The sequence below is a fragment of the Myotis nattereri genome (genome assembly GCF_964212035.1).
Source record: "Myotis nattereri genome assembly, chromosome: 8".
Classification (NCBI taxonomy): domain Eukaryota; kingdom Metazoa; phylum Chordata; class Mammalia; order Chiroptera; family Vespertilionidae; genus Myotis; species Myotis nattereri.
This window is the reverse complement of record NC_138083.1, coordinates 65,551,109-65,575,984: the sequence shown is the minus strand read 5'-3', so window position 1 is coordinate 65,575,984 and position 24,876 is coordinate 65,551,109. Positions and strand designations below refer to the sequence as shown.

The window sequence follows — 24,876 nt, the reverse complement described above, 5'->3', positions numbered from 1 at the left end:
GGGACTGATACCTAAAGGGTAAGAAGGTTATTCTGGGGGTGGGAATGATTATGATGACGGTTGCACATATCTGTGACCTAAACCACAGAATTGTACACTTCAAATGTGTGAATTGTACAGTATGTAAATCACCTCTCAATAAAGTTATAAAAAGAGACCCCAAAACAAAAGTGAGCAGTCCAGACAGGATATCACTCAGTAGAAGAAACATATCCTAAGGAATGTACACCTGTGTGTGTTCCTGAGGGCAGGAGCAGAATTTGGACAGAAGAGAAGCTACAGAGTGTGGAGGGGAAGAAGAGGTAATCTCGCACAGTGATGGGCTGGGCATGTGGGAGAGAGACACCGACAGTCAGGTGTGGTTAAAAACCTGGATGGAGCTGGTACTAAAAGGAACTTCAAAGTTACACAAAGGACCCAAACAATTGTGGGCACTGCTGAAAGTTTCTGAATCGGGAAAGAATATATGCGGTGTTTTTGGAAGGTGAATCAGAGTGTCATAGGGAGTATACTGGAGTATGGGGCATGCACTCAGTCATGAAGTGACAAGGGCCTGCAGCAGCAGCAGTAACGTGCAATAACAGGCTTTGTCTAGTGTTACCTCGGTAGTGAAGAACAAAGGAGAGTGTAGAGGTAAAGAAAAAGGAGTTTTGATCTTAAGTTAGTGGAAGACTCTGAGTGAGAATGACAGAAAAGAGAGACTATTTTTGGAAAATAGTAAATTAGCTTAATTGTAGATATTAAATCCCAGATTATAAAAGGGAAAGAGACCTTACAACCCACTGGCTCCCTCGCTCATTTTTACAGCATAGCAACTAAAGCCTGTAATGAGTCAGTTTTGGAAAGTCAAGAGTAAACTCTACACACAGTCAAGTACCCATTTCTTGCTCAAATCAGCTACCCAGGGGGTCAGAGTGGGACCCCCTGCTTGGGTGTGAAGTGACAGCAAGGCTGAGATGGGATATTTTTCCAGGCAGGTAGGGACATGGAGTTGGTACTCAAAGTGAATTTGCATGGAAAGAAGATTTGCTGTCCCAACTGTGTGCTGGAATTGGCTTGCGAAGGCTAATTTTTAAATTTTCAGAAATTTTGCAAGCTGGATGACTTCATAACCAGCTTGAAATTGGCCACAGACATTTTTTTGAGACCTGATAAATTTTTTTAAATTCAAAACAATTGTTCTACAGCATAGCATAAATTAAGGATCAAACATATACATATCGTATCAGACACTTAGCCTAAAAGCCACAGAAATTAGCAAATGCTACAACTGAGGGCACTTTCTTGGAAGAAAAGTCAGTTGTTAAACATGTACCTCCTCCCCCAACCCCTAAGCCCCAATTTTCCCAGTGGACTCTCTGAGATGCACCAGTCCTCTGAGACATGTATCCGGAGGGAGAGCACTGAAATCCATGTGGGTGTGGGTAATCAATGATGTGTGATGTGCATGAAACAGGCAGTCACCTTGGTAATGGTCACGCTATAAAGGGTCATGTGACCAGGAAGAACAGGTGCTGGCACACTCAGAAAGGAGGCCTGGGGACCAGAGGAAGCAGCCTGGCCAAGGACAAGGTAACTCCAACCCATTTTCCCTCAGCAAGTATTTGTTTATTAAGTACCAACTGTGTGACAGCAATGTTCTAGAAACAGAAGGTGAAAGAAACAGCAATGAAAGACATGACCCCTGCTTTCATGGAGCTTACATTCTAATGGGAGGTGAGACAATAAATAAGTAAACAATCTTATAAATCTTATTTCATCCAACCTAAGATAATCTAAAACAGCTATAAATCATACCATTATTTTTACATAACCTGAAGACAAAAAACACCAATGAAGTTACCATTCCACATGTTTTATGACATCTCTAGTTCAGAGATGTTAAAATGTGTCTTAAAAATCAGTCACATGTTAGTGATAAGTGCTAGAAAAAAATAAAACACAATATTGTAGTTATGGGACGCCACAGGCACTGGGAGAGACCTCTTAGAGGAGATGACACTAATGCCAAGACTTCTGCCTCCACATTTACATCTGTAGAGCCAGGAGAAAATGATCTAGTTCCAAGCAGAGGAGAGGATAAGTGCAAAGTCTCAAAGAAGAACTGAAGCTGGCATGTCCAAAGGCCTGACAGAAGGCCAGTGTGTAAGAAGGAGAGTAGGACCAGATGATCAGGCCACAAAGAGTTGGGCAAAGGCAAGACCATACGCCCTGGCAAAAGATCACATTTGATCCAAGGGCCAGAACAGCTACAGTGGGGTTCTACACAGGTGAGTCACAGGCTCTGATCTCCTAGTTCCAGCCCAGGTGGTATCATCCAAACCTTATTACTAGGTCAGTGAGGGGTTAAGGAAAACATTGGCACACTTCTTATTGGCAGTAGGAGATTTGTAATATTTTTAAATGTTGCTACAAAATAGAGCAAGTAATATTTTTAATCAACAAATATACATATACACACAGTAGTCATGTGAGAATAAACACCATCTGGACAGTGCTCCCTGTACCAACAGAACCAGAATGGAGGCTTCCAGAGCCAGACGGGTCTGGAACTCGGTGCTAAAGGCCCACTGGTCACTGTGCCATCATAGCTGGCCAGATACGGTCCTATGTGGTCAGGAGATGGAAGGCCAAATCCAGAGCAGTGCAAGGAAAGAGGAGTGCCACCTATACTCGAGCTGTGTGGCCTTCACCCAATTCTTTAGCTTCTCTGGGCATCACCTCTCTCACTTATGAAATGGGAATCCCTGTGATACATCTCAGGAATTAAGTGCTTTGGGCTCAGAGGGGCCTGAGTTTGAATTCCAACTAACCTATTTGGTAGCTGCATGGCCTTGGACAAGGGACTTCTTATCTCTAAGTCAGTTTCTTCATCTGTGAGATGGAAATAATTAATGGCATAGACTGTTGAGTTGTTGTGAGGATTAAATGAAGCAATCTACATAAAGCAGTTGGCACCAAGTAAAAACCAATATTGGCTATAATGGGGAACTGCAAATTCTATACAAATACTAATTACAATCCATACCAGGCACATACTGGATGTAAAAATACCAGAATTAATAATACAGTAGTCCCCTGTATCCACAGGGGATATGTTCTAAGACCTCCCAGTGGGTGCCTGAAACCATGATAGTACCAAACCCTGTGTATACTGGTTTTTCCTATACATACATACCTACAATAAAATTTAATTTATAAATTATGCACAGCAAGAAATTAATAACAAAAACTAAAAATAAAATATAACAATTATAATAATATACTGTCATAAAAGTAATGTGAATGTGGTCTCTCTCTCTCAAATTAGCGTATTGTACTGTACATACAGCATGGATATACTGGACAAAGGGATCTTTCACATCCTGGGTGGGACAGTGTGAAATTTCATCACACTACTCAGAACAGGGCACAATTTAAAACATGAATTTTTTATTTGTGGAATTTTCCATTTAATATTTTCTAACCACAGTTGATTGGCCACAGGTAACTCAAACTGATGAAAACAAAACTGTGGATAAAGGGTCTATGGTAATAACAATAGGTAATATTCACCATCTATATACATATAAAAGCCCAGCGACAGGAACAGAGGAACGACCAGGACAACCAGAATGACCGGTGGCTATGACGTGCACTAAGGCAACCAACCAGCCTGATCCGGGGGTCGGGACAGCTAGCTAACCACCCATGGCCCCTCCCCCCCCTGCCAGCCCAGCCCAATGGGCACCCATCAGGGCAGGCCAGCTGGACCCCACCCATGCACGAATTTGTGAACTAAGCCTCTAGTATACTATAAACTGAACACTGTTCTAAGTGTTCTCATGCGTTATCTGTTCAAAATTAAATTAGGAAGACTGTTTTAAAGCACCCTCCAGCTCCGACCTCCTGCCCTCAGTGTGGAGTAACAGGATTTCAAGAAGAGGGGCCTTTCTGTGCCACCACTATGGTGCGGTTGGCTGGCAGCTCCACAGGTCTCCACCAACAACATAGAGCCCAAGAAGGGACTCTCTCTCCTCCCCTCTCCAGCCCACAGCCCTAGCCCAGGGCTTCCATGGCCACAGGTTGGCAGGCCATCAACAGCCAAAATCAGGCCTCAATCTAAGTCACACACATGCAAGACCTCACCACATCTGTCCTAACAAATGCGCTTGGGAACCCAGAGCCCACATCCTAACGATTACCATTACATGACTGCAACCAAACGTTTTCCTCACTTACTTTAGAGGCAAGTTCCCAAAGAGGGGACTAGAGGTTTCTTTACTAAACCACAGAGGTCTATCAGAAAGTCATGTGGCTACCCCACGACTAAAAGGCTAGAGGAGAAAGGTGCTGCCAGAAAAATCACAAGTGGGTCTTATCTAGCACTGAATGGAAGAACCATGACAGGAGTGAGCAGTGTCCTGCTGACCCATTATAATGGAGAAGGTCAGAGTCATAATAACTACAAGCAACACCCACCTCCCAGTAGAGGAAACCAAGGCACAGAAAGGGTAAAGCACTTGCCAAGGCCATGAAGCTCAGAGTGCAAGCCAGGCTGCTTGACTCCATAGCCAGTCTGCTGTGGGGTAAAAGGATGTGACCCCCAACGACAAGAGCAAGGGGAATTGCACTTGCAAAGTAACACTCACAGGCAGGAAGGGCCCCTGGAAGGGACAACTACTGCAAATCTAAAGCAAAGGAGGAGTCAGGATTGCTGAGGAGCCCTAACTCACATTTGACACTTGCTTGCCATTACTCCCACCAGAATATAAGCTCCATGGGAGCAGGATTCTGTTTTGCACAGCACACTGGAGATGCTCAGCATTTGTTAAAGATATGAGCTAAATAAATATTTACTAAAGGCATATGCTCATAACACATTAGTGCAATGGAGCATGTAAAGATGTAACAGCCAAGAGCTTTACATTCAAAGAGCTTATGGTCCAATAGGGTGGGCAAAATAAACTCATACAGATGACACAAGCTGCTAAGTTGTCAGGTATATGAAGCTCAACTAAGGTGCCTGAGAGTTCTAATTAAGGAACCCTAAGTTCCAGCTGGAAGGCAGATGGCCTGACTTGGGCTAAAAACATGACTGCAGAGAAGGGGTGAGAGTAAAGGGGAACGACACTCAGAGAAGTCCAGCGTTCCGCCTGACATAGCACAGGTCCATGAAGAAAACCAGATGGGAGGCTGGTGGGCTACCCTTGGTGAGGGCCTTGAATGACAAGGTAAGGAGGCTGCAATTTATTCTGCAGTCAACTGGGAGCTGCCAATGGTTTCTGAAGAGGAACTTGAGCTTCACCTTGCACAGAATAGTCTGGCACCAACAGTGCACATCAGGACTAAAAGGACAGAAATGCAATCACAGAAGTACAGGGAGGAAATGGATGCAAGAGACACCAAGGAAGTAAAATGATTGAAGACCTGGCAGCTGACCGGTGCACAGGACAAGTGAAAGAAGCATTTTACAGTATGATCTCATGTATACTATAAAAAGGGAAAGAGTATGCTTTTATATGGAGGCTTGAAAAAGCCTGAAAGGATTCGTGAAAAATTATAAGCAGGTGTATTCAAAAATAAGATGCATCTTGAAAGAAGAAAAAGTCTTAAAGGACTAAATGAGGGAAAGACGACAGAAAAAACCATACTTGGCTAACTGGAAATGGGGTGTCTACAATGAGCCAAGAACAGTTCTTGTGTGTGTGCGGGGGGATCTAAGTCTATCCAAGCAGCTCTGTTTCAGAGGCAAATAGACAGACTACACAGGAAGCTGCAAGAGGCTGCATGTAGAGAAATAGGGAATCCTTGGCAACAAAGTGCCGAGGTGCAGACCAGAGAGGAGGTGATGTCCCCAAACTCCAGAAGGGGGCAACAAAGCTCATAGCTGCAAAAGCACTCAACTCTAGAGTGATGACAGGGCTTCCTATCTACAATAATAAAAGCATAATATGCAAATCGACCAACGACCGAACAGCAGAACGACCGTCCAGACAACTGTCCTGATGGCCTTCTGGATGACCACGCTATGACACGTACTGGCACCAGGCCAGCCAAGGCAGGTGCAATGCGATTGGTTGGGCAGCCTGCCACATCCCATGATCGCCCCACAGAGGCAGGCCCAGGCCACTGGCCAGCAGAGCGATCAATCGGGGGGGTGGGGGGGCCACGATCGCCCCAAAGAGAGAGGCCCAGGCCACCCTCTGCGGGGCAATCGATTGGGGGGCTCCACAGAACCAGGGAATGGGGGGGTGGTAGCAGACGTGGGCAGCGCCAGGCTAAGGCAGGTGCGGGCAGGGGGGCAGGGCCATGAGGCAGCTGGGGTTGCAAAGCCCTACCCTTGCACAAATCTCATGATCGGGTCTCTAGTTTAAAGATAATGATAAAAACAGCCATTACTTAATATTCGTTGAGCATGCCCCACATGCCAGGCCCCAGGCTAGGTGCATTCCCATTTTACAGATGAAGAAGTTGGAGTCAGGGAGGTGAAACAATTCACCCAAGATTACAGGAAGTCCTAAGTGCTGGGACCAAGACTCCCATCCAAAGCTGGAGCACCTAACAGTGATACTTGTACCAGTGAAGGCAGGCAGTAAAAGAGCCACTCTGAGGTGACAAGTAACCATGTGCATAGAAGGGCCAATTCAAAATTTAAAAAATAATAATAAAATATAGATTATAGATATAGAGCTAGAGATATATAGATATATTTCTGAAAGTCACATTTCCCAGTCTATGGTGCTTTATTGAGCCCCAGGGTAAGGAGTGGAAGGGGAATATGTATGTACTTATAAAACAGAAAGCCTACTTAAATTAGGAAAATGTCAATATGAAATTAGCACTTGTTAGTCCTAAAATGTTACTCATCTAGACACATCTGAGAAGTAACAATGTGGAGGCAGCTTCCTAAGCATTATCCTTCGCATTAACTAATGCATCAGCTCCCCCGTGGGCAGGAGAGGCGTCCTCCTCATGTAAGGAATAGAGAAGGTGTGGTGCAGAGAGGCAGCTTGCCCAAGGTCTGTGGTGAGTCAGCAGTTAGCTAGGTCTGCACGGCCATACCCATAGCCTCTCAGGGCACCACTTTCTAAGGACCCACTGGGCACCAGGAGATAAACTGCAGCTCACTGCTCCCTCCTAGCAGGGCCTAGGGCTCCTCCTGTCAGGCTGAGTACCCAGGGCAGTTTCCAGAAAAACAAGCTGGCAGGAGTCAGGTCTGTCAGTGGTAGTAAAGGAGTAAGCAAGAAAGAGATCATCTCTGCCCAGAGTAATAAGCACTGGGAGGTGAACACAGGACCTGCAGGACCGAGGATGGTGACCACTGAGAGGTGGGGCAGTGACATCACGAAAGGCATCCTTCAGAAGGTAACACCTGAATTGATCCTATGGATGAAGAGGAATTTAGCCAGTCAAAGGGAGAGAAAGTACTGCAGGCTGCGAACAGAACACAGGCACAGAAGCATGAAATAGTTAAGAGTACAGCAAGAGCAAGCGTCTTCCCTGCCAGGATGTGTAGTAAGAGGTAGAAAGTGGCGCCAATACGCAGAGGGCTTTGTGAAGGGAGGAATCTGCCTTTGACCTAGAGGCAATGGGGAGCTTGTAAGGATGGGAAGGAAGGGTTATACTAGTAACTCTGAAGCATCACTGAAACAAGAAGCTGGTTGCCCTAGCCGATATGGCTCAGTGGATAGAGCATCAGTATGCGGGCTCAAGGGCTCCCCGTTCAATTCCGGTCAAGGGCACATGCCTGGATTGTGGGCTCGGTCTCCAGTAGGGGGTGTGCAGAAGGCAGCCAATCAATGATTCCCTCTCATCATTGATGTTTCTATCCCTCTCTTCCTCTCTGAAATCAATAAAAATATATTTTTTTTAAAAAAGAAGCTGATAACAAGACTGCCTCAGAGCAGGCCTGACAAGGTGGAAGAGAGAGTTGTTCTTTTCCCTATGTGCCTCGTTTCCAACTGTATGAATTTTACCATTTGGCTGAAACATCTTAAAAAGTAAAATTTACCTTTAAAAAAAATTACCCTGCTAGCACCAGGAGGTATAGATTTATAGGAGGCAAGCCTACGGGGAGAAAGAACAATTTATCAGATGGCCAAGAGGAAGATGGAATGGATCTAAACTGAGGTAAAGAGAAGGGTAAAGAGAGGAGGATTAAGCAAAGGATAAGGAGGAGATAAACAGTTGGAAAGGAGAACTCAAGATTTGTCATTAACTGTAGAAAAAGAGGAATGCAGGATCCAGCTTTCTGGATGGAGCCACTCACAACCTAGCAAACAGGGTGATTTCTAGGTGGCAGAAGAGGGGACGTGGGTGAGTTCCACTGGAAGTAGTGAGTTACAAGCGCCCATGCAACATGTCAGGGGACATGGCCAGCAACCAAAAGGAACTACTGATACATGCTTCAACATCAATGAAGCAAGACCAAAAATATTGTGCTCAGTGAAAGCCAGCGGTAAAAGATATATGAGTGCATTTACATAAAATGTCCAGAAAACATAAATGCATGGAAGCAGGAGCAATGATGACCTGAGGCTGGAAGTGGGAATGGGGAAATAGGCACAAGGGATCTTTTTAGGTCTTGCAAATATTCTAAATTCCGACTGTGATTACAGTTGCTCAACTTTGTAAGTTTGCTAAAAAAAAAAAAAAAAAAAAATCATTGAGATGGGTGAATTTTATACATAAAATACATCTCAATGAAGCTGTTTAAAAAAAAAAGAAAAGAAAAATCACCATTATCAGATACAATCTTTGCAAAGCTCCACTCCTGATTAGAGAACTGCAGTGTTGCCTCCAGGGTAACATGTAAACAGCCTTCTCTGGCATTCAGGTCCCGTTATCGGTCTGGCCTCATCACCTGGTCAACTGTTCTCCCACATCCCAGCCCATGTGGCTGCCATGCACACAAGTTATGGAGTCGGAACGTCTGAGCGTCCAGCTCTACCACTAACTCACTGTGACCTTGGGATACTTCCCCTCTTGAACCCGTTTCCTCGCCTCTGAGATGGAGATGATATCTCACAAGGTCAGCAAGGGGAATATCTGAGATAGTGCTCTCAAAACACTCAGCAAAGAGTAAATATGTGCACATTGCCTGGCTGGCTCAGGCACATCTTCAAAGCCACCTCCTCAGAGCAGCATAAGCTGACTATCCCTATTAGTGGGTGGCCCCATTACTCTGTTTCCTTTATAGCACCTGCAGTTCTTTTATTCCTTTGCCTTTTTTCTTTCTTTCTTTTGGTCTGTCCTCCCTACTGGGCTGAGGTCTCCATGAAGGCAGGGACCTTATGCTTTGTCCCTTTGTCTCTGCAAACCCAGGCCCTATGTCTGACAATCACACATTCACAGTAAGCATTTTTCTGAGGTGATGGATAAATGATAGCCATGAGTACAATGCTCAGCATGTGGCTTCTCTGGTGTTGGCATGTTCGGGAACTGTTTCTTGTGTACCTTACTACATCCTCCTTGATCTTCCCCTCAGCAGCGGCCCAGACTGACCTCACAGGAGCAGTAAATGATGGTCAAGATGATGAAGGGTGTAAATGAGCCTGGGAACACACCTGAAGCCGCAGGCTGGGGAAGCGACTAGGGGAGAGCCACCTAGTGGTTGGAAGGGAAAAGGCTGAAGACAGTGAGGAGTCTGGAAATTGAGGAGCAACCAATTTCAGTCGAATCACCAAAGATGGCTGCTCACACTGGGCAGAGAAAAGGACACATATAGGACATGATTGCCACATGTGTGCCTTCTTTTCTTATTGGAGGATAGGTCAAGTAATACTTGTTGAAATGAAATCTTATGTATTTCACACATGCTTGCTCTGAAAACAAGTTGCATATAATTGCGGCATTTTGTATTAATTAAATTTCTTTTACCTTCCAAAAAAATAGGGCTTGAACTCACTATGTAAATTTATGCAAATAAGTGTGCAAACTAGTAAGGCCCTAGCATTTCATTTGAAGGGAACTAGAGCACTTTCCAGGCCCAGGCCCAGGGGATTAAATACAAGTGGTCTTTATGAATATTTAACTTTCTCTGAAGGAGCTGGATCAGATATTCTTCTTTGGCATCTACCCTCTATTAAATTAACTTATTTTATATCCAACAATCTTGTCTACGGATTTTTACTCGCCTGCCTAAAGACAAAGTGAACTCCCCTATCCTCAAGTAACTCTGCGAACAGTCACTACACAAAAACACTTCATTGCTGTCACCTCCTTTTCTCTGATCTCCAGGAACATAAGGAAGAGGGAGGAAGGAGGGGAGGGGGCTGTCATGGCATGCACCCCACAGTATGACTCAGGACTAGTCATTTATTCTCCCTAATGAGTTTGCCCAGCAGGCAACCTGTCCCCAGAGCTTCCTCTCATTTTAGCCTCTGGTGGAATTAAGTGAGGCCCCAGCCCCTAGGGCAGTGGTTCTCAACCTTCCCAATGCCGCGATCCTTTAATACAGTTCCTCATGTTGTGGTGACCCCAATTTCATTGTTACAAATTGAACATAATTAAAGCATAGTGATTAATCACAAAAACAATATGTAATTATATGTGTTTTCCGAGGGTCTTGGCGACCCCTGTGAAAGGGTCGTTCGACCTCCAGAGGGGTCGCGACCCACAGGTTGAGAAACGCTGACCTAGGGGGACAGGCGGAGGCTTCGTCTCAGAATTTTCTTGCTGTCTTGCATATCAGTGGTGGGGAAGGAGCTGGAGCAGTGAGAAAAGGCTGTTTTCTGCACCCAAAAGATCTGAATAAAAGTCCCAGAAGTTACTCACGTAACGCCTTGGACAAATTCCTTAACCTCTCTAAGCCTGATTCTCCATCTTTAAAGAGAATTTATACCTTGCAGATATGTCAAGAAAACTAGAAATAAAATGTACCTGTCTGCTATGACGCCCAAAAAGTTGATGTTCCTGTCAACTTAAAGGAAATCACTTCTTAAGGGAGTCCCCTGAACCTTAGAAAACTCCCACTGACCTAACTTTCCAACATTCCCCAAACCAGGATACCAGGTGCCAAAGGTGGGAGAGCATCCAGCAGAGCCAAGGCCAAGGGTATCTTTCTAAATTTCAGTTCAGGCTCCTGCCTCTCCATCTTCCAACACCAACCTCCTTTTGCCTTTGGCAGGAGCCACGTTAAGGTTGGATAACACCAGCAGGCACCAAATGTGTTTGCTAAGTACTATGCCAGGCAGAGTAGAGGCCCCCACTCTCCTATAAAAACACTCTGTACCTCTGTACTTTCTCTAAACGCTTCAACACACATCTTCATTTCACCATAGGCAGCACCTAGGATTTCACACCCTCCAGCCGCCCGTTTTTTTTTTTTAATGTGGCGATTAAGACTCAAAAGATAAGTTGTTCACCCAAGGTCACACTGCAAATGAGCATCTGCCCAGCAAGCAAGGCCTCCTGATGTCTTTTTCTGAACCACCTCCCTAACTAACTCGCCTGCACCCAGCTCTGTGCCTTCCGTTTAAACCCGGTCTTTGTTTCACTGAGTTCATCCATTCAATCACTCAGCATTTACAAAGCACCCACTTTTTGCCAGACACAGGTGTAGGAGGAAGTATATAGCATTCAATGAACAGGCCCGAGTTGCCTACTTCAATCCAGTTCTACCGCTTGTCACCTAGGTGATCCTGGATAAGTTACTTCGTCTCTCAGTGCCTCAATCGTCTTTAGACTATAAAATGGGCATATAGAATTCCACATCTCTCACAGGGCTGTTGAAAATTACATGAGAGGACACCTATGTATCCCATGCCCCCAATAAGCATTCAAATATGAGCTACTTTTATTAATCAGACAAAAGCCTTAGCCTCAAAGAGCTTATCCTGTACTGGGAAACACAATAAACAAGTAAATTATTAATAGAAGTTTCAAATGGTGATAAGCACTATGAAAAAAACTAGATGTGTGACAGTGTGGGTGGGAAGGGACTTAGATTAAGTGGTGAGGGAAGGATACTCAGATATTTTAACTATAACAAGGGTGATAAGAGCGGGACATAAGAAAAGCTGGGTGGGGGGGAAGGAGTGGGGCTGGGATAGGACCTATAAAGGAAGCATTAACCAGAACCATGATGTAGCCATCAGACTTCATAGGAAAGCAAGCAGTGAAACACGTTAAATCCAAGGGGCTGAAACAGAGACTGGACTGCCTCACCTTGGCAACAGACGATGTAGATCTGGAGGGAAATGAAAGCATCTGGTACAATGGCAAGGTGGTTGACAACACCATGTCTGGAAGCTACAGTCACAGCATCCAGAAGAGTCTGGCTTTTGCAAACATCCCTATGGAGCTCAGTAAGGTAGGACAAGTGGAAGTTGAACTATTAGGCAAACACTGCCCTGCAATCATCGTCCAAGAACCCTTGGTATTGATGGAACCAACCAGAAACCGACTTCAGAAAAATGTTGGAAAGGACACAATTTGAAAAAGACCCTCAGCAGTCAACTGAATTATGGTTGCTATATGACTATACTCAAAATTGTAACTGATTTGCGGGAAAATAGGGAAAACCAAGGATTCATTTAAAAATCATCAAAATCTAGATTTAGAATCTTAAAACCTGTTCTCTCAGCAAGGTACATTAATAAATTAGTGCTTTACATTGTGGTTTCAAATGAAGAAATTAGAAATGAATGTTTTTATGATCCTATATTGTTGCCTATAAATTCAATTGGTAAGACATTTAGGTGTTTGCTAATATACAATCATTATTACAACAGAATTAGAGGACATTATATAATTTTAGAAACATATGTATATGCTTATTACCTGAAAACAAATTAATAAATTATGTTAAAAAAAAAAAAAAAAAAGACAAACAGCAAATGCAGAGGTCCTGTGCTTGGAGCAAGCTGGCATCTTGCTGGGACAAGGAGGTCCTAAGGCTAGTGACTAGATGGGGGGTGGGAGGTCAGACAGGTCATTGAAATCAGCAGCACAGCTTTGTAAAATACGGTAAGGTCATTCCTTTTCACTGCGCTAGGCATTCATTAAAGCCCTTGCTTAAGGCCTGGCCTGGCGGTTCAGTTGGTTGGAGTGTCGTCCAGTACGTCAGAAGGTTGCGGGTTCCCGCATAGGAAAGAGGCAGCCGATCATGTTTCTTTCTCACACTTCACACCGAGGTCTCCCCTGCACACACACCTCTCTCTCTTTAAAAATCAATAAGCATGTCCTCCAGTGAGGATTTTTAAAAATGGGAGTGGGGGGGAGGGGAAACCCTTGCTTGGAATTTTAAGCAAGGGAAGGGTATATGATTTGAATCACAACTTCTAAAGTGCGCCTTTGGCTGCAACGCTGAGGGGCTGTTGCAGTTGTCCAGGGTTGGCAGCAGCATCTCCTGTACACACAGGACGCCCACGCTTGGTGTGCGGTGGAAGATTCAGGTCCGTGACAGTTAAGTCACCTGGGCTGGAATGTGGCCTCACCCTTTCTCTCTCGCTCTCCAATTTCCTCCCGCAGTGGTAGCCACTCCCTGAGCGGGGACCCTGAGCATTTTCCTAGCCTCACCTTCCCGGTTTACTGGGCGGAGAAAAAGATGCTCACCACCGGAGTAGGCAGTGCTCCACAAGCGGGGCGCGCGCGCTCGCTCTCGTTGCGCACCTCCCCTTAGTTCGGCCCGGCCTCCGCACCCTCGGACGCCCTCCCCACCCGCCCTGCCCCGGCCGCGCTCGCTCCTCGCGCCCACCGGCGACCCGCTCACCCGGATGCCCTGTAGCACCCGGACCCGCTCCTCCTCGTCCATTCCGAAGGACACCCTGCGGCCCTCGCTGCTCTCGGTGCCCCCCATAGCAGGAGGCGGGCGGGCAGGCAGGCGGGCACGCGACCCGGCTCCAGAGCAACCAGTCAGACGCCGAACTGTCGCTTCCGGGACTCGGGCTGCTTTGGCGCAAGTCAACAAAATTGCGTTTTATTGGACGCTGCTGGAAGCTCGGCCAATCATATGGCGTGGGCCCGCGCCGTATTGTGGGAATTGTAGTCCTGTGGCCTGTGCTGTCCTGTAACCCGGGTGTACGGGGAGGCGTGGGGCATGGAAAACGCTTTGAAAGTGAAGCCACGGGTGCCTACGCGAGGAGAGCCTCCAATGGCACGGTAAGTGGACAATGCTCGCTTTGGAAAGGTCGCCCTTGAAGAAGAGCTGAGAGTGATGTTCAGAGGCCAGGAGACCACCGAGGGGCCTGAACTAAACTTGAGAAGGAATTTGTTACGGTTCTCGGCTTGGTTCATTCAGCAAACTGATATTGAACACCAGGCCAGCATTGACCCAGGCGCGGGGAATACAGTGACTAACAGACGGGTCCTGCCTTCCAGCTTTTTACATATAATACTAGTAGAAGAAACAAATTAAAAGACAGACAAGCGTGTAAATAAACTTGCTAACCACTGTAATAAATGCCACGAAAGAAATTAAAAGGAGTCCTCCTCCTTTAATTTGAGAGGCCAGAGCAACCTCTCTGAGGAAGAAGCATTTGAATTGAGACCTAAGGTCTAGTAGGGAGTTAGCCAGGAGAAGATGGGGAAAGAGCTTTGCTGGGGGCCAACTAGTGCAAAGGAAAGACCTTGCCACATTCAAGAAAGTAAGAGGGTCTCACTGCATGAGCGGAAAGTGAGAAGCAAGCAGAGGAGAGCCAGAGATAAGGAGGTCAGACCAGGAGGGCCTTATGGTCCAAGGTCAGAGTTGTATTCTTAGGAGGGCAGTGAATGGTCGTAAGCATTTAGGAGACATTATCCAAGGAGCATACATACCATGCATCGAACACAGTGTGTTTGCTTCTCACACAGGCCATATGTGTAAGGAAGGAACAGAATTGATTGCTATTCACAGCCACAGCAACCATGAATGAAGCCCCCTCTTGTTCATCTGAATTGCTGAATAGCTTTGATTTGCCAAAGTGGGCCTGGAGTTAAGTTTGGAATCTAGAACTAGGGAAGACTGGATTGCTACGTGGAATAGCAATGGTAATTTGGAGCTCCGTTTGGCAACCAGGAAAGAAAGGAGTGAGGAGGAGAGAATAAATGAGAGAGGCCAGTGAGACACTCTGACATGAGAATAGCTTGGGTGAAGGAGACAGTGAACATTCCATATGTGCAGCTGGGGAGGATTTTTATGGACAAGGACATATGCTAGTTTTATTCAAAATACTTTGATTTGCAAATCTCCCTCCATCCCTTCTGCCCTCCATTTCTTTTCTATAAGCAGAGACTGAGTAGGGGATCCTGGACCAAGTAGTTTATTGGGGGAGTGCCTCAGGAGAAAAAAGTGAGGGAACAGAATAAGCTAAGTAAACATGGAGTCAAAGCTAGAGACTGGCTTTAGCTTGATCCCACAGGGTGTTCAGGAGCACAAATTATGGCCTTAAATAGTCTCACTGTGAGGCAAGCGGACCAGCCTTATCTCCCACATGTCAGTCATTGGCAGCCCAGGACAATTCGCCCAGAGAGTGGCCAACATCCATACCAGTTAGGGTATGGCTTCACCAGCCAATAAAAATTATGAGTGGGGCACTTTAGGCACCCTCTACATGTTCCCCATATTTTTCAAGGCCTTCTGAATACCCAAGCATCATCTATGACTGTGAAGGTATTATCATCTTAATTAGCTAATTAATATTAATAAAGGAATGAGAGCAAAGGAGATGCCAGACATTACTAGCATCGTCATCTTGGCAGCTTTACCAGGAAGCTACAGCTTCACACTCCCAGGGAACCACTGGTCCATTCCCTGCAGATCACTGGGGAAAAAGATTGAGTAAAGGGGGAGATGGGCACATGTGCAGTAAAGTCAGGGTGATGTAGGGAAGGTTCTTGTCTGTCAGTCTAGCCTGGGAAAAGGTCATTGGCTAGGAGTGTGGAGAAATCTTAAAGAGTTAATTGATTAGTTTGGAGAAGCTCCTGGTTAAAAATTTCCAGACAAAGAGTTCCCTCACTCTTGTTCTTGCTTGCTCACGCTTGATCTCTCTGTCTCGGTGACCGAATTTGCCTGTGTGCTCACTTATTCTCTCTCCATAGCCATGTGGCCTTAAGCAGCAGCATGGTCCACGGCCATGCAGACCGCACACACAATGGAGTGCAAGTGGGAACGGAAGCTAAATTTGCCAGACGCTGGACTGTACTATACTTTAATATGGACAAAAATTCTGGGCAGTGGCCTTATTCTGGCCCTACTGAAGACAAGATGGGGCCTTGGAGGAGAACACCCTTAATTTTACAATAAAGCTTTCCACAAAACCCCATCCTCCCATAGGGACCTCAGGCAATTATTTTCCTCACAACACTCTAAGAACTCCACTTCTACTGATAACAAATGAGGGGTTGTAAAACTTGAAGGAAAAAATAGACTTCACTTCTGGGCCAGATGGTAAAATTATTAACACACAGCTAATTCAGGAAAACAAGAATCAGAGCCATAGTGGCCGTGAGACTGTGTGCCCCACCACCACCACCATCTGCAAAATCCTGGGACAAAATTGGAATTCCACAAGACTTAGCATGGGGGTTGCAATGACAACAGCATAGCTAAGTCTCATGAAAACACAACAAATTCTGTGTTCCTATTTCACAGATAGGAAAACCGAGTTGCAAACAGGCGAAGATAATGTGACATACATGCAAACAAAGTAAGATTGAGGATTAAATAAAGGTAGTGGCATAGAAAGGAAGGGAAGGGAAATTATTAATTTTTTAGCACCTTCTCTGTGTCAGGCTCTATGACACAGGCACACATTGTTTTTCAGGCAGTCAATTCATGACCAATTCATTTAGTCTTGGAAATCATCCGGAGAGAGTTATCACCCCATTCTAAAGTCCAGGAAACTGAGGCTTTGGGGAGATAAGTGTGGCAGGCCAACTAGTTGCTGGCCAATAACCATTTGCTCCTTTCATACAACAGAACCCAACTTTCCTTTGGTGAAACAAGGTACTTCGTTAAAAAATTGGCCTCTTTCGCCGAAACCGGTTTGGCTTAGTGGATAGAGCATCGGCTTGTGGACTGAAAGGTCCCAGGTTCGATTCCGGTCAAGGACATGTACCTGGGTTGCGGGCACATCCCCACTAGGAGATGTGCAGGAGGCAGCTGATCGATGTTTCTCTCTCATCGATGTTTCTAACTCTCTATCTCTCTCTCCCTTCCTCTCTGTAAAAAATCAATAAAATATGTATTTTTTTTTTAAATTGGCCTCTTAGGCTCCCACTGGCCAAACTTGGGACACTTTGAACTTTAATAACACTTTGACAATGTGAGTTTATAACAATTACGTTTTTTAATTCAATGGACCATGTAGAGAGGGAGAGAAAATAGAAAAAACGGGAGAAAGTTCTTTACAGAAGAATGCCAGCAAATCAATGTGAGATTTAAAAATTGCCATTTTGGAAGATGCAAGATGGCTGCAGTCTAAGGAAGTTTCGTCCACTCGCTCCCAGCACTGGACAAGTTCTGTGTTCCTATTTCACAGACAAGAAAACTGAGTTGCACACAGGACTTGTGGCTAACCTAAAGAGTATTTGACTTGGAAAACCAGCTGAAAAATAGCTGATTTGAAATTCTCCCGCTGGGAGCTCCAAGAGGAGACGGGAGAAGATGGGGCGTGGGTGAGCGGAAGAAACGAAAATCTAAAACTAAAGAAAAAGAACGGATTCTAAAAGAAAGGAGACTCACAGATAAACATATTCAGAAAAGAGACATCCAGAAAAGATGAAAAATAGATGCATATCCGATCACAGAGAGCGGGGGAGAGAGATAGTTTGAGGGAGAGAGGAAGGAGGAAGAGGGAAGAGAGAAGAGGCCTTAAAGCAAAAGAAACCAGCATCAAATGAAAATGGAACCTACTGGATGGGAGAACATTTTTGCTAATGATACATCTGATAAGGGGTTAACTTCCAAAATATATAAAGAACTCATACAACTCAACAAAAGGTAGACAATTAAAAAATGGACAGAGGACCTGAACAGACACTTCTCCAAAGAGGACATACAGATAGCCAAGAGACATATGAAAAAAAATGTTCAAAATCACTAATCATCAGAGAGATGCAAATTAAAATGACAATGGGGTATCATGTCACACCTGCCAGAATGGCTACAGAGAAACAAAAGACACAAAGCCTTTGGGTCAACAAAACCCATCAGAAATGAACAAAACCCATCAATAAATCAACAAGTGCTGGTGAGGATGTGGAAAAAAGGGAACACATGTACACTGCTGGTGGGAATGCAGACTGGCGCAGCCACTATGGAAAACTGTGGAATTTCCTAAAAAAATTAAAAATGGAACTCCCCACATAGCTCTTCCTTGCTCCTCCTTTCTCTTCTCCTTCCCAGCACACCTCCCCGTTGCTCCAAAATAGTCATTCCCTTAGAGTTGATTTGGTAGCCCCCACTAGGGAATTAGTTGTTGGATCCTTGGGAGGCAAAGGTAGATTGAGGTATCTTCCTATTTTGGGGCGGTAGTGGAGGAGAAAGCCAGGAAGTGTGAAAATCCTTCCAAAGTGCCAAGGGTTGACCCAAGACAATAAGATCAGTTGACCGATCCAATATGCAAAAGTAGCCAAAAAGGGAAAACAGAGTGTGGGTGATGAGTAAGCATGAATGTGGCAGGGAGGTAAGGAAGTTTTCCACAGGTGGTTCCTGTGGCTGCTGTTGAGTGTTCATGTCTGCCCTTGATGGGCCATTGGGGGACTGAGAGCGGATGGGTTTTGTTGACCCAAAGGTTTCTGTGGGATGGATGAAACTTCCAGCCCCAGCCACGCTGCTACAGGATGGTTCCTGGAATCCCCCTTGTTGAACTCCCAAATTTCCCCTTGCTGCTTTTTATAAGAAACAGGCTTTGTGTCTTTTGTTTCTCTGTGACGGATAAATACAGAATAATCCCAATTTTATACACTTTGTAAATGGAGAAACTTAAGATCTTCCTACAAGCCCAGCCTTGATATCTTCGCACTTAGAATTTCAGTCTTGAGAGTGTTATAAACATCTTGACTGCCAGACCTAAGCAATTCACATATTCCCTGGCTGGTTGAGCTTTCTTCCCTGAGTCTATAGATATTCTTCATCACAATTTGACAGAAGAGAGGTGCTTTGAGGTGTTTTAAACGTTTTCTGTCTACAGGTTTGTTGCCCATTACAATCATCTGTCAGATTCATAAAGCAGTAGTATGTACTCATTCCTGTTGGTTGATTTTATTTAGACACTAATTCTTGTAGCTGTTAAAAAAGGAAGAAAGGCAAAGGCGGAGAGGAGAACCCTTAGAAAATACTCACTCATCACAGTTAAAGGACAAGAAGCACACATAATGTGCAAGATAAATAAATATAGAAATAAAACCCCATGAAGCTTCTAATAATCAACAATTATTATTCTCCCAAATTAGATACTGGAACTTGCAGAAACCAGTCGCATCTTGAATAACTATTACTCTACATCTTTTACCAAGAGACGACACTTCTATGGTTGAGGAATAAATACATTCTTGTAGGTGAAATGATTCCTGCAAGTGAACAGCAACCAAATCAGAGAGGCCAATGTGCTGGTTCCAGTTTTATGAGGCCAGTTCCTTGGAGAAGAGATACATCAGAGCCTCCGAGATGGAATCCTGGGTGATTCCTCCCATCCCAGGAGCACTGCCAGCTCTGTCACCTCCTGGTCACGTCCCTGAAACAGTCATTCCAGTGAAATGGGATGGCTGTACTTAGATATTTCACAGCTGGGAAACAGCTAAAGCTGCAGCAGAAAAGGTGTAGCCTCAAAAAAATCATCAATTTTGTTCCCTCTTTTCCTCTGAACACTTTCTACAACCAGGGAGCATCACTGCAGCTCCTACATGCTGGAAGGACACACATGCATTCAAGGAGAGAGTCAGGGCCTGAGATAGGAGGAGCTGAGACCAAAGAGATGGCTGTGCAAATCACACCCCAGAGTCCCTCATCCCGCACCCTTACCATGGTTGAGTTTCTGCTGTTTCATTTCATTCCTACTACTCATGAGTGTCAACCATGCGCTGGCACGCACTCCGCACTGATGACACAGTGGTGAACACCTGGGTGCCCCCTGCCCTTGCAGAGCTTCCAGTTTTCGGGGGAAGGTGCCAGACATTAATCAGAAAATCACACAAATGTAGCACTACAAACTGGTAAGTGTAAAGGCTCTGGGAAGTATAACGGTCTGGGCTGGTAGGAGCACATGTTCCCAAGCTGTCTGCAAAGGGAAAGGCCAACAGGTCCTGGACCTGGCTCTTGGAGGTCACGATGCCTCCTTGCCCAGACCTCCAGGAAGAGGGGCCATCCAATGCTGGTGGCCTCTGTTTGTGGGCTGTGGAAGTGGTCCCAAACTACCTCCAGAAGGCATCCTTCTCCTTGCCTCCCAGCCCCCTCTCACTTGCCTCCCTCCAGTGTCTCCCCCTGCACACCACCCTTTGATTACTTCCATTCTGCATCCCCCTTGGCCACTCACTAAGACGTGGGATCCAGCGAGTCAGAGCTTTTCTGTGAAATGGGGATAATCACAGTAGCTCAGAGAGATCAGAGGCCTCCTGTGAGGTTTCAGTGAGTCGGCATCTCCAAAGCAGACAGCGCAGCTTTTATCCTCCCCTCCGTAGAACAATGCCTTTAGCCCTTTCTGCTCTTCACAACTATCAATATGCCTTCCTTCCCAGGACGGGGCTCTCAGTAGTTGGCCCAGGACATTCCTTAGATAAGGGTGCCTCTCCACTTCCTTTTTATCAGTGTATCCACACCAGGCTTTCCTGGCCTGGCCTTTACAGTTCATTGCCATGTGCTTGTATGTGTTACCTCAGTGGATCCAGGTCAGGCTCCCCATATAGTTTAATTGGAAAATAAGGCCTAGAGTGTCGGAGTCACTGAGTCGGCAGATGCTCTGTGGGTGCAGCCTCTCAGTGGGCAAGAGACACCCAGGTGTGCGGGGCTTCAGGCAACCAGGACACACCTGCGTGGGAGGCCGCAGCTGCCTGACTCAACCAGCAGAACGCAGTCTGTCCCCACTGCTCCTCCGCAAGTGGGTTTGGGCTCTGGGGCGTGCTTGGAACACACTGAATTCACACCAGAATCCTTTATCAATGCCAGGCCTGGGCCCTGCTGTGGGAGAGGCAGAGAGGCAACTGGGGCCTTGTGGCAGCGGAAGAACCCCGCCACCTTAGCTCTAGGGGATCCCAGGGAACTGGGAAGACAGTGATGGAGAGTCTGCATGTGAAAGCCCACTGCACTGAGTGCTGGAGTCTGAACACAAGAGCTCAGCCAGTCCACCCAGATAGTGCAACACTTTCTGCTTTAGTCTCCCACTTGCTCCAGTTGACAGAGATTCTGCACCTCAGGCTTGGAATCTTGCTGCCCAAATTATTCAAGAACCCCAAGGGCTATGCAGAGACAGTGGCTCCCACCTGGGCTTGAGGTTGACAGCTGTTTGAATGATGGTCATGATACATTAAAAATAATATTTTTACTAGATTTTGGGGTGATTATTATAGTGTTATCTTTTCTACTTTTATGTGTTGCTTGAATTTCTATGCAGAAAAGTAGTGAGCATATTTTATTTTTGCTAAATTAATATTTATTTTAAAAAACAATGAAGAGATAAATGAATTAAATGTACACTTAAGGAATAGGAAAAAGTGAAAAATGAACTCTAGGAAAAAGCAAAGGCAAAAGTAGTTCCTCATTATATGGACCTCTTTATAGGTTTCTTGCTGGAGGGGGAACATCCTTAGCTGAAAAAGCAGAAAAGGCAGTAATGGGTTTAACAATGATTCAGAGGGATCAGATCACGAGATGACACCCTTAGAAGGACCAGGCCAGGCCATTCCTGCTGGTCCTGTGGTTGAGCCCTTCTCTGTAGTGGGATTTCATTCATTCATTGCAGAGCAGGGGGCTGTAAATCACCATGACCAAGATGAACTCTGAGATCCTCTACCCACCCATCCACCCAAATAATGGATACAGGATTCCTGTCTGGCACAGATGATTTCGGGGTCCGTGTCTTAGAGAAGCCTCCAGAATTCTATGTATTGGGTAGGGACTTAGAGATAGCAATCTAGGAAACTAATTTTGTGATAGGGAGCATAGTATTTTTATTTAGTTTGTGAGAAATACACTTTTAAAAATATCATTATTCACAATTTTACGTAAGATTCAGACATCCTCGTTGAAGACTATTTTTAAGGCTGGTGGAGATTACAAGGCGTGGAAAGTCCTCCACAGAGGGCACCCGTGGGCAGATGCAAAGGACATCCATGGACAGCCTTGGGATGATGACAGGGATAATGAGGGTATACGGAGCACCCATCCATTTTTTACATTTTTAATATTTTTATTGATTTTAAAAAATTTGATTTGAGAGAGAGAAGGGAGAGAGGAAGAGAGGGAGACATACACACACACACACACACACACACACACACACACACACACAAACACGGATGGGAGATCGGGCCTACAGGACTGGGCCCAACCTACAAGGCAGGTGCGTGCCTTTCCTTGGGAATCGAACCGGGGCACCCTCTAAGGGTAACCTCTACTCAGAGCCCCATGGGCCATAGCCCCACCCACTTTCCAAGTGTAGGTGACGCCCTCACATTGGCCTAATTCGCATGCGCGCATGCGCGGGGGCGGGGCGGCGCGGGGGCGGGGCGGCGCGGGGGCGGGGCGGCGCGGGGGCGGGGCGGCGCGGGGGCGGGGCGGCGCGGGGGCGGGGCGGCGCGGGGGCGGGGCGGCGCGGGGGCGGGGCGGCGCGGGGGCGGGGCGGCGCGGGGGCGGGGCGGCGCGGGGGCGGGGCGGCGCGGGGGCGGGGCGGCGCGGGGGCGGGGCGAGCGGCAGTGTCTGGGATTTGCGGCAGGTGTGGGGCGTGGGTGGCGTTTGCGGTTCCTCCTTCCAACCTCGGGCCGGGCGCTGCCGCCCGCCGATCGGTCTTTCCGAGCAGGCCTGGCCTGGCCGGGCCAGGAGCGACACCGAGGCTCTGGCGCATCCGCCGCCACCACCGCCGCCGTCGCGGGCGCCGAAGTCGGCGGGGCCGGTTAAGGTGGGCGCCGTCCCCAACCGCCGCCTGGGCGGCGTCCACAGCGAGCCCATGGCGACGCTGCCTGGGCGCCGGGCTCGCCTGTCATCCCCCGGGACCAGCCGCTTGTCCTCCGAGGCCCGTGAAGAACTACGGCGCCGTCTCCAGGGCCTCATCGAAGACAACCGAGTGATGATCTTCAGCAAGAGCTACTGTCCGCATAGCACGCGGGTAGGCGGGGCGGGGCGGGCCTGTCCTTCCTCTTGCGCCCTGGGACCTCAGGACTCGGGCGGAGCGTTGCCTGTTCCGCCCTCGGATGCACACCCGCGAGGCCCCACGACTTCCCGGTGGGCCGGGGCTTGGGACCCGCTTTCTGGGGTGTTACCCGAAGCCAGGACGGGGACCTCTGCTCGGCCCCTTTGGCTCCGGGGGAGAGGCGATCGCGGACTTGTTCTGGGACTGTGGCCTGTGTGGTTAACGCTCGTCCTCTCCCTCCTGGTTGTTAGTCTGATGTTGGCTTATTTATCAAGTGTTTATTCGAAAGAATAAAAGATGTATCAGAAACCTTTTGGCCTGATCAGAGTAGTGCAAGGAATGGCCAGGACTTGGGAGGAGTAGACTAGAGCTGGAGTCAGACCCATCTAACCCACCGCGTGACCTTGAGCCGGTTGCGGAGCTCCGCGGGGAAGGGTGTGAGGATGGTAGGAGGTGATGGGTAATTTCAGCCGATTTCACACTACCTTACCTTCGGGGACTAACTGGGAATCCAGCATTTTTATAGGCAAAATTGTTCTGGGTTTTAAAATAACTCACTTAGAAATGAACCTTTGGAAGGTAAACCCATCGAATGTTAGGGACTTTTAATATTTTCAACTATGCTTCACATTATCAGAAAGTTGAAGTGGAATGTGCAGAAGCACAAATTATTGGGTAGGTTGGTGAAATTTTACGCTGTCTCTTCACATTTGTTTTCAAGTTTACATTGCCTTATATGTTGTTTCATAAAGTATGCATATCATGAAATACAGCTTAAAGAATAAAGAAACAGACTAGTACTCGGGAAGCCTCCTCGGATGTCTCTCCCTGATTACATTCTCCTCTCCCCTCAGAGTGAACCACTCTCCAAAATTTCTTGCTTTTCTTTGCAGTTTCACCAAACTCACATATAATCCTGAAAATGTTTTGTTCCTTTGGCCTGTTTTGGTACTGTATGTAAGTAGAATCATACATATGTATTCCTTTGCTGTTTTTTTCTCTCACCAGTTAAGTTTTTTTTTTTAAATATATTTTATTGATTCTTCACAGAGAGGAAGGGAGAGAGATAGAGAGTCAGAAACATCGATGAGAGAGAAACATCGATCAGCTGCCTCCTGCACATCTCCTACTGGGGATGTGCCCGCAACCCAGGTTTATGCCCTTGACCGGAATCGAACCTGGGACCCTTCAGTCCGCAAGCCGACGCTCTACCCACTGAGCCAAACCGGTTTCGGCTACCAGTTAAGTTTTACAGATTGGTGCATGTTAGTTTCTGTAGCTGCAGTTTGTTAATTTTCATTACTGTAACATTTCCTAGGATAAATCATACCTCAGTTTATTGATTCTGCCGTTGCTACTTTTTTTGCTATTAAAAGCAATATGCCTATTCTTGCACATATCTCCCAGTGCATATGTAAGACTTACTTTACAGTAGACATCTTGAAGCTGAATTGCTGAACCATAGAGGATGCATGACTGCCTTAACTGGGTGTAGCCAAACTGTGTTTCCAAGTGGTTATACCAATTTATTCTCCCACTGGCACTGGGTAACAGTTCTCCTTTGCTTCATGTCCTTGACAAAAGTTGATATATTTAATTATTGCCATTCTGGCAATTATGAAATGGTATT

The 24,876-nt window shown here is 46.3% G+C and overlaps 2 protein-coding genes across 2 annotated transcripts in view; one reads left to right on the top strand and one right to left on the bottom strand.

Moving 5' to 3' along the window:
* Positions 1–13,863, bottom strand: part of CHCHD6 (coiled-coil-helix-coiled-coil-helix domain containing 6) — a 224,515-nt gene extending 210,652 nt beyond the window's left edge. Inside the window, exon 1 of the mRNA XM_081097138.1 lies at positions 13,697–13,863. Within this exon, the coding sequence (XP_080953264.1) occupies positions 13,697–13,783 (87 nt within the window). The 5' untranslated portion in view covers positions 13,784–13,863. The remainder of the gene's footprint in view (positions 1–13,696) is intronic.
* An 8,942-nt stretch (positions 13,864–22,805) lies between these two features.
* TXNRD3 (thioredoxin reductase 3) overlaps positions 22,806–24,876 on the top strand; it is a 41,808-nt gene continuing 39,737 nt past the window's right edge. Inside the window, exon 1 of the mRNA XM_081096921.1 lies at positions 22,806–23,222. Within this exon, the coding sequence (XP_080953047.1) occupies positions 23,064–23,222 (159 nt within the window). The 5' untranslated portion in view covers positions 22,806–23,063. The remainder of the gene's footprint in view (positions 23,223–24,876) is intronic.